The 14534-nt window shown below is 37.5% G+C and overlaps 1 protein-coding gene across 1 annotated transcript in view; it reads left to right on the forward strand.

The window, feature by feature from the left end:
• LOC140741119 (spermatogenesis-associated serine-rich protein 2-like) overlaps nucleotides 1-14534 on the forward strand; it is a 117110-nt gene that overhangs the window by 57179 nt on the left and 45397 nt on the right. The window contains exons 4-7 of the mRNA XM_073070909.1: nucleotides 2286-2394; nucleotides 6541-6590; nucleotides 12226-12490; nucleotides 13963-14163. Of these exons, the coding sequence (XP_072927010.1) occupies nucleotides 2286-2394; nucleotides 6541-6590; nucleotides 12226-12490; nucleotides 13963-14163 (625 nt within the window). The remainder of the gene's footprint in view (nucleotides 1-2285; nucleotides 2395-6540; nucleotides 6591-12225; nucleotides 12491-13962; nucleotides 14164-14534) is intronic.

Here is a 14534-nt window from a genome sequence, read left to right on the forward strand (position 1 = left end):
TATACTTTTACATCTCTTAAACATGCCAAAATTGAGCTAAATTCCACGTAATTGTTTTTGTATATACTTGGGCTGATGAAGAACAACTTGGGGAGAAAATGTGAGTTATGTAGGACCCTAAGAACATTCAGGATATCTAGTGCTATAGCAATTCCTTTTGCTTTGTGACAGCAATTCTTAAAAAAGTGCCCTTTGCTTTTTAACTACATCACCATTCAAGCACTCTGATGGGCCTGATGTTGGTCCTCTTCTTGCATTGTTAAACTCACTTATTCCTTGTTTTTCTCAGCAGAGCCATCAGCAATCCATAAAGTAGACAAAAGTGAGCTGAAATAAATATGTATAATCAGTTGGAAAAACTCCAGGTGGTAAAAATCTGAAAGAAGAATAAAGTGCTGGAACCACTCAACAGATGCTACCTAGCCTGCTGAGTATTTCCAGGATTCTGTTGCAGTCTTTAGTTTTACTGTTGTGAAACTTTATTGGATTTAGATGCTTATTCTTCTTCCAAAGAAAAGTTTTCAGTCTTTTGAATGAAATAAAGTTGACTTGCTGCCAGTTTTAATGTGACCTTGCTGTTGAAAATAGGAAGGCAGTTTTGCTGGAGATCCATCACTGATGCAGTCCTGATTCTGAACAGCAGTGAAGACTGGCTTGTGCATTTTGGAAAAATGAAGAGAGACCTGACATAAACTTGTGGTACAATTTTAAAAGGGGCGTATGAATAGAAAGGCATGGGATCCATGTTCTGACACTTCAAAGGCTTGGATAAGTTAATAAATCTAGTCCCAAATTATCAGACCATTCTGTTTGATAGGACAACAAAATGTGTGACGCTGGGCAGGACCATTCAGCCCATTGTGCCTGTGCACCTCAATAAAAAGAGCAACCCAACCTAACACAAACTCTCAGCATATCTACAGCCCTGTAAATTTTAAATCAGACAAGGATTTCTGCCCCAAACTCCCATTTAAACAGTGGGTTCTGGAATCCTCCTGCCCTTAAGTGAAGTTAGATGGTTTTCATCTTTCCTCTATACTCCAAGTTATTAGCCCCTCTACTAAGGAAATGGGTTCCTCACTCACTCACTCCTCGGAGGAACTCAGCAGGCCAGGCAACATCTATGGGGGGAGGGGGAGCACAGTTGATGTTTCGGGCTGAAACAAGGGCCAAAACGTTGACTTTCCTTTTCCCTTAGATGCTGTCTGGCCTGCGGAGTTTCTTCAGCATTTTGTGGGTGTTGCTCGGATCTCCAGCATCTGCAGATTTTCTCTTGTTTGTGAAGCAAACGGGTTGATTAGTTTTTATTCTCCCCTTGTAATATGGCCCACCTCAATAAGTCTCACCTCCAATCTTTCTTTGTTTTCCACTCGTGTTATCACATTCAGCTGGACTAATTATATCAATAGCAAATAATAAAATATTAACAGGCTCGTATGTTTTTAAGATGCATCATATACAACTTTCAAGAAGGTTTGCTTCTCTGAAATCTGTTTTCCTTTTCACATGCAAAGTAATTTTAAAACCAATCTGTATTTCAATCTCAGAAAACATATTTGCATTCCTCAAGTAACTCCTGTCCACATTTTCTTGATGTCCTTTTAACAAACCCCATGAAGCAATAACTTTTTTTTTATCAGAAACTGTAATGCTCTTTTTAAGAATTAAGGATATAAATCACTGCCAGCTATTCCAACAGTTTAGTGCTTCATTTATGATTACATTATTTCCTTTTACCATCCTCCCAAAATCTTTTATTCTGATATTTCTAGATCACTAAGAGAGCTATTCAGTTTTACTATTCCACTCTGAGGTGGGGTTTCTCCAAACTTTGAGATATGATGGGACTTTTTTTATTACAATTTTATCTTGAGATAATTATTATGCCGTTTGAATGGATCCCTAACACTGGTGATAATGTTTAAACAAATCATTGCTTGTGATATGTAATTTAGAAGTAAATGAGATGTAAATTATGGGCAGCAGCACAAAGCTGGATGGAAATGAACATTTAAATAGAGTGAAGTCCATGCTGCCAATGCTCTGTTGGCTCAATTGTACTGCTGAAGTTAATTTCATATCTTTTGAATGTCTTTGATGCCGTTGTTCATGTCAGAATAACAGTTTGTATCTTGCCACCTTACAAATTTTAAATAATTTCAAGTCATTGTGTACTGCAGCGGAGATTAAAATGAATGGTTGTCTGTTTATGCAGTGTTATCTAGAATTGTTTTTAAGACTATCTTTTGATATGATTTGTTGCGTATTTGTACTATCTTGCTCAGATTACTGCTGTTCGTGCAATAGTTCCCAACAGGAGTAACAATGAGATCATTCTGGTATTGCAACATTATGACAATTGTGTAGACAAAGCTGTGCAAGCTTTTATGGAAGGTAAGCCTTTTTTCTCCTCATACTGAATATGCAACTAACTTCAGTGTTGCTCTAAGCACGTAGACAATAGCTATTGAAATTAAGCATAAAGAGAGCAGAAGTTTAGAACTAAGGTGTGTAAAAGCATCAGTGTTAAGTGATTCTTTGGGTTGCAAGCAAACTTCAATTGCTGGTTAAAACTAAAAGGCACAATAAACCAATTGTATTTTGAATAGTAATCATCCTTTAGTTAATGTAGAATTAGAATGGGTTCTGTCCTACATTAGCTCCAACCTGTAATCTGAAGCTGTGTTCTAAAATCAGAAATTGGGAGGCATATGAGTTTCTGATGAAGTTTACATACATTTCTTTTTGATTTATATACAGTAATTTAATTGGAACCATGAATAAAATGAATGGGCAAATATAAATATTCTGTTCAGAGATTTGAAATAGCTTTATTTTTCATATACACCTGTAACATTATATTTAACATATAATACCTATAACCTGTTAAAACAAATGTTGACTATATTAGAATAATTAATACAGATGACAAAAAAAACTTTATCAACTAACAGAGACTGTGGAGGGTGGGGGTCACAGAGATAAATGAAGTCAAACATGGTCCACAAGCAGAAAAGGTTCAAAACCACTGGTCTAAATCATCAGTTAATTCTAGATACAGTCAGCCCTCCTTATTCGCGAGTTCCGCATGTGTGAATTCAACCAACCGTGAATTGCGAAAACCCGGAAGAGCTCTTCCAGCACTTGTTCGAGCATGTACAGACATTTTTTCTTGTCACTATTCCCTAAACAATGCAGTATAACAACTATTTTACATAGCATTTACATTGTATTAGGTATTATAAGTAATCTAGAGATGATTTAAAGTATACGGGTGGGTTATCGTGGATCGGGATCGAAAAAATCGTAAGTTCTCTTACTAAGTAAGTCGGAACAGGTACATCCGGTATTATTTAGCATCAGTTAGTCAAACATTAGTCTTAGTATATAGTATATATTTTGCCTTTCTGTGCATATAAAACACTTAAGAACGTATGTTTCAGCGCCGGGCTCGGGAACAAAAGTTCCCGAGTTCGATCCAGTGACAGATCGCTCCTGAGCACGTTCCCATCCGTGCCTGGTTGATATGGAGGATCAAAAACCCAAAACCTAATAATTAAACCACTGCGTTGTTTAGTAATAATTGTACCTTTTACCGGGGCAGGGCCTTTCTCACTTTATCCTTTTAAAATTGTTTCGATCGTTGACTGACTGTAGCCTAACGCTTTTCCAATGACCGATGGCGTTTCACCTCTTACCGATCGCTTTATTATTTCCACTTTATTTTCAATCGTGCTCATGATTATTTTCGTGAACAGAAACACTGTGGATTCAGAGCTGCGCCACCGGGTCCTAATGTCTACCGCACTGAAACAGGTTAAATAAGGTCTGGGGTTCCACTGGGTCCTAAGGTCCACCACATTGAGATAGGTTGAATAAGGGACTTGAGCATCTGCGTGTTTTGGTATCCGCGAGGGGTCCAGGAACCAATCCCTCGCAGATAAGGAGGGCCGACTGTACTTGTACTGAATGTAACTGCCAACTTGCCGTACCCTGACTTTTAAACAGGCAATAAAATTTCAGAGTTTATGTTCATTGTTTCAAAATTCATTTTCTCACTGTTGTTTTCTGTGAACATCATAATTCTGCTATGAAACAGCCAACCATCACTAAGGGTTATTTTCTATTATAGAATTCCTACTGTCAGAATATTTGGGCTGTCAGTGATATATTAACAAAAATTTCTGTGCTTTACTTTCTTTTCCCAGCTAATCCTTCCCCAAAAAAAACTTCGCTTAAGGTTTGAACAAAGGTCAAAAAAGATGTTGAACACAAATCATAGCTACATTTTCAAGCTAAAATCCATACATTATCTTGGATACTAACCAGAGATCCAAACTGGAATGTCCTATTCAGACCACTTTCCCTTATCTTTATATAGAAGTTGTTTGACAGTACAGTCTGCTGTGGTATTTCCCTTTGCTACACTCACTGTCCTTATGCCTGATCTGCCAAATAATGCTGAAATGGAAGCAAAAAAACTGCAGAAACAGGAGATCCAGAATGAACAAAAGCAGACAATGGTGCAAGTCAGGTAGCATTAAGCAGAGAAATGGCCAGTGCTTCAAGTCGATGACCCTTCCTTGGAACTGAAAGTGGGAAAGCAAACATATTTTAAGTTGTAAGCATGGGGCAGGGTGAAGCAGAATGCCTGCAAAAGGTGGAGACCAAAGTTATTAAGGCAAACATTACTGAAGAGCAGGGATTTGCAGCCTTTTTTATGCAGTGGACCAATACCATTAAGCACGCGGTCCTTGTACCCCAGGTTGGGAACCCTGGCCCGAGAGGAAAACGAAAGGACCAAATTAAAACTGAAAGCTACGATAATATATGTGGTGTGGGGGGTGGGGGGGGAGAAGAGTGCCCAGTGGTGAATCCTAAGGAAGGTGAGGTGCTGTTTCTCAAGTTTACTTCAGGCATCATTGCAACAGTTTAGGCAGGTAGTGTGACCGAAAATTAAATTGACAGTTGACTGGAACCTCAGTCGTCCTTGCAGACTAAACAGTGGTGTTCTTCAAAACAGTCACCCAGCCTGCATTTAGTTTCTCCACTGTTTTTTAAAAAAACACATTGCGAGCACTAAATGCAGTACACTAAATAGATAGAAATAAAAGTGAACTGTTGCTTCACCTGGAAGGACTTTTGATCTCTGGATGGCAAGAAGAGAAAAAGGGCATCTCTTGCCATGGCATGGAAAAGTGCTGAGGAGTGGTTGGTAGGGATATAGGAGTGAACTAACAAGTTGCAGAGGAAACTGTCCCTTTGGAATGCTGAACAGGGAATGGAAGGGAAAGTGTGCTACGTTATGGCATGTTTAAGATGGCAGAAGTTATGGAAGCTTCTGGGGTAGAAATTCTGGTAATTAGAAATGAGGCAGAAAAAGATGGAAACATTCAGCAGGTCAGGTGGCAACCATGGATAGAAAAGTAGAATCAATGTGTCAGGTTGAAGTTGAAGAATGATTGCTTTCCAGAAAGCCTCTATTCAATCTGAATGGATAACCTTGAGCCACTAGGTGCTGTCACTATAGTTCTCTGCCCTGTTTCCATTCTGACCTCTCCCTCTACCTTTGGCTTCTGGCGTTACCATTGAAGCTTGATGTAAGCTCAAGGAACAGCACCTTATTTTACCTTTCATTTTCAATTTGTTCTTTTGCCTTTCTCTGTTTCCATTAGTATTAAAAGTAGGATTACTTTTGACAATTTTGGTCTTCATTCTTCTCAGACATCCCTTTTGTTCCTTACACTCTTTCCCCCTCTGCAATTTAAAACGCAATTGTTGAGTTCCAGTGAAGTGTCATTAATCTGAAAATGTATTCTATTTCTCTCTGTTGATGCTGACTGACCACCTGTGTGTCTCCAGCATTTTCTGTTGATACTGAAACAGGATGGTTTGGTGCTTAGTGTCTGCTTCCACTAGAAAGACATTGAATCTTACTATACTTAGCAATTTAGAGGCAAACAGACAAGACAAAGGTCACTATTTTGTTAATTTGGGCTGGATTTGAATCCAAGTATTGGAAATCAAAGACTAACATCCAACTCCTCCATCTTCTGTTCCATGACCGCTCTTCAGAAAGATATTAGAAACTTTTTTCCAGCATATTAGTCATTTTAGTAATTGATTTGCCTACTTTAACAGAAGAAGCATAACATTTTGTCCTTGGAAAAAGCAGAACAATTCTTCTGATGCTCTTGGATTGTAATTTTTTTTGGAAGCCTTAACTAGAACCTAGTGGTTACCATATGAAGAGCCCAAATCAGCATCCTATTTTCTTCAACTAAATCCTTTTGATTCAGATGTGTTGCAAATATCTACAGTATGTGAAAGCATTTACACAATTCTAAAACACCAAATCAACATCACCAGCAAAAAAAATACATAGTACAAATTGTGGTTGTGCCAATAAGATAACAATTCAAATAAATTCTTGTTAATTCAAAGGTTTCACAATGCAGTTGGTGTTACTTTTGGTGCAAAAGTAATGCAATTACTTTTGAATAATTGTAATTTAATGATTTGTGTATTTGTTTAATCAAGGTTATGCTACAGAAGTTTTAAAAGAATGGAATGTAACAGGGAAAAAGAAGGTAAGAAACATAAACAGTAGGAAACCGCTTAGCTTTTAAGCTCCTCTGCATTCAAATAGATCATAATTGCTGTACTTCAGACCCTTGTTATGTCTTGCCAATCAACTCTCAATTCAATTCCCTGCCTCCCAATTAATTTTCAATTATCTTTAAACTTTCTAATTGGAAAGTTTAAACAGTGGTTAAAGCAACCAACTGTTGTAGTGGGATAAGATTGCAAAATGGTTGCAATACAGAAAGTAATTAAACCCTTGGAGTCCATACCAACTCTTACTAAGTATTTCAACACCATGCTCTCTTCCTATATACCTGCAAGTACTATTCCTCCTTTTGAAAGCCACAGTTGAATCTTTTTCCACTATTAGCTCTGGTGCTACCTTAGGACATTTCAGACCCAAACTACTCATGTGAAAGTGTTACCTCATCTCAGTTCTTTTACCTGTGACCCCCATTCTGTTTCCACTGCTTTATTTTTATTGAGCTACAACATGGAATAAGCCCTTCCGTCCCTTTGAGCCATGCTGCCCAGCTATCCCCCAATTTAATTCAACCCTAATCACAGGATCATTTACAATGACCAGTCAACCTACCAACCAGTACGTTTTTGGACTGTGGGAGGAAACCCACACAGTCACGGGAAGAATCTACAAACTCCTTATAGGCAGCAGCGGGAATTGAACCCAGGTCACCTGTACTGTAAAGCATTGTGCTAACCGCTGCACTACCATGTCATCCTCTCCTGACTCTTTTATCAGTGGGATCAGTTTGACTCTTCAGTCTATGCCCTTAATAAATTTAAATACTTCAGACAGATCCCCTCACAACCTCCTTTCTTAGTGGTATAGTACCGGTTTCTTAAGTCTCTTCCTGTAATTGAAATCCCTCTTTCCTGGAATCACCTTTGTGAATATTTTTCTACACCCCCTCCAAAGATGTTGCGCATTTCCTAAAGTGAGTTGCCTAGAACTGAATACAGTACTCCAATTGTGAAAAATCAATATTTTATGAAGGTGGCTCGTGTTTGCAAATGTAATTTTGTTAATGAAAAAGTAGTTTTTCTTGCTTTGTTTGTCTTTTGTGTATGTTCCAGTGATGCTAGTAACAAAAAAGGATTGAGGACAGTATTAATTGTAACCACTGCAAATCCCATGTGGAAAGCAAGTCCTGTCCTCTCGCTTAATACATGTGACATTGATACCACATAAAATGGCATGGATTCCGATTAGATTCAGTGTGGAAAATTTACCAATTATGTGCGATCTGTACAATTAGAAACTGATAAATCCAAAACATTTAATAACTTCCCCATCAGTTGCTTTTTCAATCCTAGGGATAAATAATGGAAGGTGCCTTTGATAGCACTGTTCGGCAGAACTTACTCATAAGAGCATACAAAACAGGAGTATGAGTAGATCAACTAGCCTCTGGTCCTGCTCTACCATTCAATATGATGATGGCTGTTTCAATCCCTTGTTGTACCTACATGTCAACCCTTTATGTTAATGCACAGAACTCCCAAATACCTTTGTATCCAATTTTATAGTCTCACTCCATTTTAATAATAATTAGCTTTATCAGTTTTCCTTGCAAAGTCTAGGTATAGGACTAAATTCTGTGGCACTCCACTGGTTACTGACTTTTAATCTAAAACAATGTTTATTGCTTTCTCAAAACAGGAATAAAACTCATCAAGCATTATTTCCCTTTTATAAGACCACATTGACTACTGGATTGCCTTTAGATTTTCTAAATGCCCCGCTATTTCCTCAATGAATTCTAGCATTTTCCCAATGACAGACATTAGGCTAGCTAGCCAATAATTTCCTGCTTTCAGTCTCATCTTTTGTCCAAAGGCAGCAATAAATCTGTTTTCCAATCCTCTGGGACCCCCCTGGAATCAAGAGGAGTTTTGGTAGATTGCACCCAATACATCCACTATCTTTGTAACCACTTTCTTTAAGCTACTAGAATGCCATCAGCTACAAGAGATTGTCAGCTTTTAGCTCCCATTAGTTTACCTAGTACTGTCCAAGTGACTGATTATTTTTAAACTCCTGTCTCGCTGTAGCCCCTTGATTATCTATTATTCTTTGGATGGTTTGGCAACCATGAAGACTGGTTCAAAATAATTACTTAGAATCTGTCATTTCTCTGCTTATTTTAATTCCTCACTTACATCTAAGGGACCAACGCCTACTTTAGTTACACTTGTATATCTGCAGTTTATTCTCCTGCTTCTCTTGTTTTATAATTTTTTGGTCATTGAGGCTTTCTAGGGTTTCTCTTCAGAATTTGAGCATCTGTTATTTTTATGCTTTTCAATTTCTGACCAGTTTTGACAAAGTTATTGACTTGTAACAATAATTTGGCTTTTCTTTCTCTACAGACACTGCCTGGCCTTCTGGGCTTTTCCAGCATTCTCCTTTATTTCAGATTTCCACAACTGCTATCTCAGTTGCAAAATGGTTTGTTTTTGTTTTGTTCTTTCTTCAGTTCTAAGTTCTGTCCTATTTGTTCCTGGCATTTTAGCTACCATTAACAAACCTTCACAACTGCCTCTTTGCTGCCATTAATTTGCTTAACATTGTGAAAGATCCCACTCTCCCTGCTCATGGTCTGTTTGTCCCACTCCCATTAGGGAGGAGGCTACATCGCACCCATGCCAGGACCACCAGACTTAAAAACAATACCTTTTGCCCAAGCAGTAAGGCTTATCAACACCTCCAACTATCCCACCATTCCACACCCCAGCCACCACTATTTATCATTTCCTGTCTGTCACCTTATGTGCAGACATTCGTGCCCAATATCACTTTATGGACATGTAATTAATCTATGTATAGAGTTATTTATATTTATTATGTTTTTGTTACTGTGTTCTTTATCTTACTGTTTTTATTGTGCTGCATCTGAGCCGGAGTAACAGTTATTTTGCTCTCCTTTACACTTGTGCACTGGAAATGACATGAAACAATTTCGAATCTTGAATCTAATTAATTTTCTCCGTTTCCATCTCTGCATCAAGATATATCCTTTGTTCTCCGTCTCTTCCCCCTTCTATGCAGCTTGTACTTGTCTTAATTTGGAAATAATTGTTTGACATTGCTAGATTTAAACTTTGGAAGTCACTACTTAATAGTATGTGGGAATACCTTGGCCTTCAACAGTTCAAAAATTCTCCTGCCAACATCTCAAGTACAATTAAGGGTGGGCAGTGAATGATGCTCTTGCAGTGTCACCCACATCTTTTGAATGAAACTAAAGAGTTCTAGTAATGCTGTATAGAATGTGGCATTGAGTGAAAAATATTTATTTTGAATCCTTTTAATTAGGGAATTCAGTAACGACAATTCCCTTTTATTATTGGAATTGCCTTGATCTTGATTAGACTCTTGTGTAGAGTTTGTGACATGTAATTGCACTCAACTCTTCACTTTTTTGAAAGAAAATTCAGTTTAATACCTACAAATATTACCCAAGTTGTATCGTGTCAAGTCTCTTTTATTGTCATTTCAACCATAACTGCTGGTACAGTACACAGTAAAACCGAAACAGTGTTCCTCCAGGACCCTGGTGCTACATGAAACAACACAAAACTACACTAGACTTCAGACCTACACGAGACTACATAAAGTGCACAAAACAGTGCAGAACAGTACAACAATTAATAAACAAGACAATAGGCACAGTAAAGGGCAAATTACAATATAATGTAAATGATGTTTTAGCAGGAATTGAGAAAGAAATTAGCAAAAATTGCGACGGGAATGGAGTGGTGTTCAGTTGAGTGTTGATTGGTGTCAGTGTAGACTCTGGGAATTGAGCCTAATGGCTTGGAGGAAGAAACTGTATGAGCTTTTATTCATTATCTCAATATGTATTTAATTTACTGGCCACCTTTTATTTTCCTGCTTGCATTATTTTTTAAATACCAAATTAAATTGGTGCTGTGGAGTTAAGTAAAGTAGGAACTTGATTAGGTTTATTGTGTTTAATTTTTAAAATGACAATCCAGATAGCATAAGAGAAGGCTCCTATCTTAGTGGACTTATGGCTTGGATTCAAGCACAAAGTTTCAAGATGTAAAGGCAGTTTTAATTCATCACACTATTTGCTTTAACCAACAGCCACCCCACCTACCAACCACAACAAGATTTGTTGAATTATGCCCTTCGTTAAATCTTGCTTCGTTAATTTTGCCTGATACTGTTTCCAATAACCTTTGATCCTTTCATTTTGTATAACTTTTGCACATACATGAGCAAACAAGCCTCTTGTTCCAGTGCTTCTCACCAGCTAGCTTCTATGTATTTGTCCTGTGACAGACACTGGAATTGAATATTTGCCCTTTAAGACACCTGCAAATAAAATCTCTTGTCCCACTTGGTCACTTCACTTATATGTGTTTAATTCTAACCAATATGCAATTAGTTCATGAAAATTTCTCTATCCATATGGACTTGGCTATTTTGGTTCCTTCTCAATAAATGAGTCCACCTGTGCCTACGTCTGGCAAAATCTAAACAAGCATGGACTGATAAATAGCAAGTAACATGAGTGTAACATAAATACAAGACAGTGACCATATCCCATCAAAAGTGTTTAACTATACAAGGCTAATGATCAATGGCATAATTGTCAAGTCTGTGTAGCATCAATGTCAGGATATCGCCATTAACTGGAGTCTCAACTCGACCAGCAAAGTACGTACTTGGTCAAGAGCTGGGTATCCTGTGGTAAGTAACCTAAAATCCCAAAGCCCTTCCAGCATTAGCAAGAAACAAATCAGAAACCTAATGGAGTGCTTATCACTTCCCTGGATGAGTGCAAAGAAATAATATCAGTCTTTTTGTAAAAAGCTTGAAAACCATCCAGAACAAAGCACCCCATTTGCCACTCTAAATATTCACTCCCTGCACAATTAGTGCATCGTGGCCATGATATGTATCATTTACAAAACTTAGGCTATCCTGACAAACAACCCACAAACCCATAACCTTTACCACTTAAAAAGAGCATGTGCTCCAGGTTCATTGAAGTTCCAGCACCTGCAGGTTCCTCCCCAATCTGCAAACCACTGACTTAGAAATCTATTGCTGCATGAAGAACTTTGGAAGTTCCTTCACGGGAAAAGCAGCAATTTAAAGTATTTCACCCTTGGAGTTAATAGAGACCTTTCACCTCTGCTGTCCAGATTCACATCCAGCAAATTTGATCTTTTCGATATATCTTCAAAGACATCTAGTTGAAGTGTCTTATGATCTGACAAAGTTGAAATGAGACAGGGGCTATAATATAATCTTGCTTTAAACTGGGTAGTCAGTTAACAGCTATGTGATGTTGGTGCACACAATGGAAATGTTGTAGGAATGACATTTAATGAGTGAGTCTGGAGGTCAGGCAAGGAGATATCTGCTCTTGCACCTGATCCCTATACAGCAAAGACATTTTTTTATATCGACACTAGATGCAGAGAAAAGAAGAAAACATATTTCACATGTAGCGAAGGCTTTTGTGAAAACTTGCCATAGCTAGTTGTGATGTCAAAAAAAATTCCCTTAAGGATTTGAAGTCTTAAAAGTTGTAAATGTTTTAAGTATCTGCTTTTTTTTTTTTTTTTAAAAAACAATACTAGAACAAAAAGAAGAAGAAGATTAAACCAAAGCCAAAAGTCGAAACAGAACCAGAACAACTGCAGCCAGAAAAAAATGCAGCTAGTGGTGGTGAATTATCTGCAGCTTCTTCGGAGAAGGAGGAAATAAATGGTTATCACATTAATGGATCTGTGAATGAAGATGGGTCAGTGGATTCTCTCAGTGAGCACCTGGAGACTTTCTCAGTGGATGCCCAAGAGCTGGACGATTCTGAATCATTGACTCCTGAAATTAATGGTATAATAGGTCGGTGCATCTGAATATCACTCTAATTGATTAATTATATATATTTTTTGTGCACATTTTTAAATTCATTCTTCAATGTTTTGTTATTCTTGATCTCACAAATAATTTTAAGAATCTAGATTTGTTTTTGGTAGTGGGTTGACTCTAATATGAAAGTATATTCTACTCTGCACAAACTGAACTAAATATAACACTGAAACTTGTTAATGACAATGCACTCTGGCTTCACTGTTCCAGCACTGGTATGCAATAATCAATTGCGCTAACAAAATAGCTTTCTTTTCTTTTAAGTGTGCCGTATGTGCCAAGTGTTGGTTTTTATCATGAAACTTAAAGTAAATTTCATTTTAATGTATATTCTGTAGTTTATTTCTCACTAATACACTGCAAAACAAAATTTAATAACTTTATGATGTTTTTTGGTCTCCCAGGTTCTCATCAATAATGACTAATGAATGTTGATGATATTTAAATTCCTAAATATTCTTATCACATGATAGTACAGAAATTGAAAATTAATACATCTTAAAGTGTCTTTGTACATGTGCGATTATGGCAAGTTGCAAATACCTGACATACAAACAGTTCATGCGTACAGATGAGTGTTTGGCTGACTGATGTGGAAATAGCTTATTAGCTTCCATAGGGCTGCAGGCTCAGTGCTTTCTCTTGCCACCCACCCCCTATACCCCCTCCTCCAAGTACAACAAATGGGGCTGAGTCAAGCTGAGCAGAACTGGGAGCACTGTGCAGACTCACTGACATACTTGGAGTCGGTGAGTCTGCTGCTTACTCTCTCACCACGGCTTTTTCTCTGATCCTCTCCCACACACTTTTTGTTCATATTCAAATTACAAACTGTTCCAGTTACAACTGGAACTCTGTTGTAATCTGGAGACTGCCTGCACAAATTTTTAAAGCATCAACAGTGAATTTACGCATTAAAATACCTTTTGCAAATCATTTGTGAAGGTTTGACTTGCTAATTTTATTACTATACAACTTACTGTCATCTAACATAGAGGCCAGTTATTTTTGTAACTGTATCAATAAGGTGGTATGTCTGAATGTGTAGTCTTTAACTGTTGTATCTGCTTAAACTTCAGGCACCCTCAAGTTCTTCCCTTTGAAGGGGAGAAACTACTTGTTTGTGCATTGCTCCTGTACATTTCATTTAGACTAAAATCCATCTTAGTTATTTTTTTTAAAAGAAAAAGCTCTTTCAGGTAAATCTTTGAAGGATGTGGTTTTCTTGCTTTACAAAGTCACAATGTTTGCTATAGCCTGTATTGAAAAGACTAAATCTTTGAGTTTTTAAATGATTTGTATCTATAACCTAATGATGAGAAAAATTCAAAACTCTGTATGATTTTGATTTTTATCTTTGAAATTTAAAATATTTGACTTGAGGAAAATGTATGTTTTGGTCTACGACATTCACCCTGACAATTCTTTTAACTAATATTTTTCAGAATCTGCAGTAGAGAATGAAAAGTGTAAAGCAGAATCAAAGTTCCAACCTAATCAACAGTCCCACAGGTCTAGAATGCAGCAACAGAGCAATGCAGCCAAATCCAGATCGCATGTTTCTTCAGGATCACTGTCCTCTGCCTCCCTCCCCGTAGTCATGCCAGATGACAGTGGATTTGTTCCACCTAAAAATAAAAAAATAGGTAAGGGGTATTTGCAAAAGTGGTTTATGTGGCTTAAAGTACTTAAATTTAGTTCTGTTACTATTTAAGGGCCAATTTGGAAACAAAAATGTTCGCCATATCAAGGTGTCCAGTCATTGTTGGGTGTGTTGAATCAAGATATGTATGAGAAAAATTGTGCAGCCTTTTAAGTGTAGAGTGTTTGCTTTTTATAAAATAACATGAAATATGTCAGAAATTTTGCATTCAGTGCCACCAGTCCTTGCCTGTATTTACACTGTAGTTGAGCCCTTGTCCATCCATCCTCTGTGTAATACTTCTCCCTCATAGCTTTTGTTTTAATGTCTGTCTCTCAACTACACCATAAGTCAGTTCTGCATTCATACCACTTT

The sequence above is a fragment of the Hemitrygon akajei genome, chromosome 18 (assembly GCF_048418815.1).
Source record: "Hemitrygon akajei chromosome 18, sHemAka1.3, whole genome shotgun sequence".
In the NCBI taxonomy this organism is placed as follows: Eukaryota; Metazoa; Chordata; class Chondrichthyes; order Myliobatiformes; family Dasyatidae; genus Hemitrygon; species Hemitrygon akajei.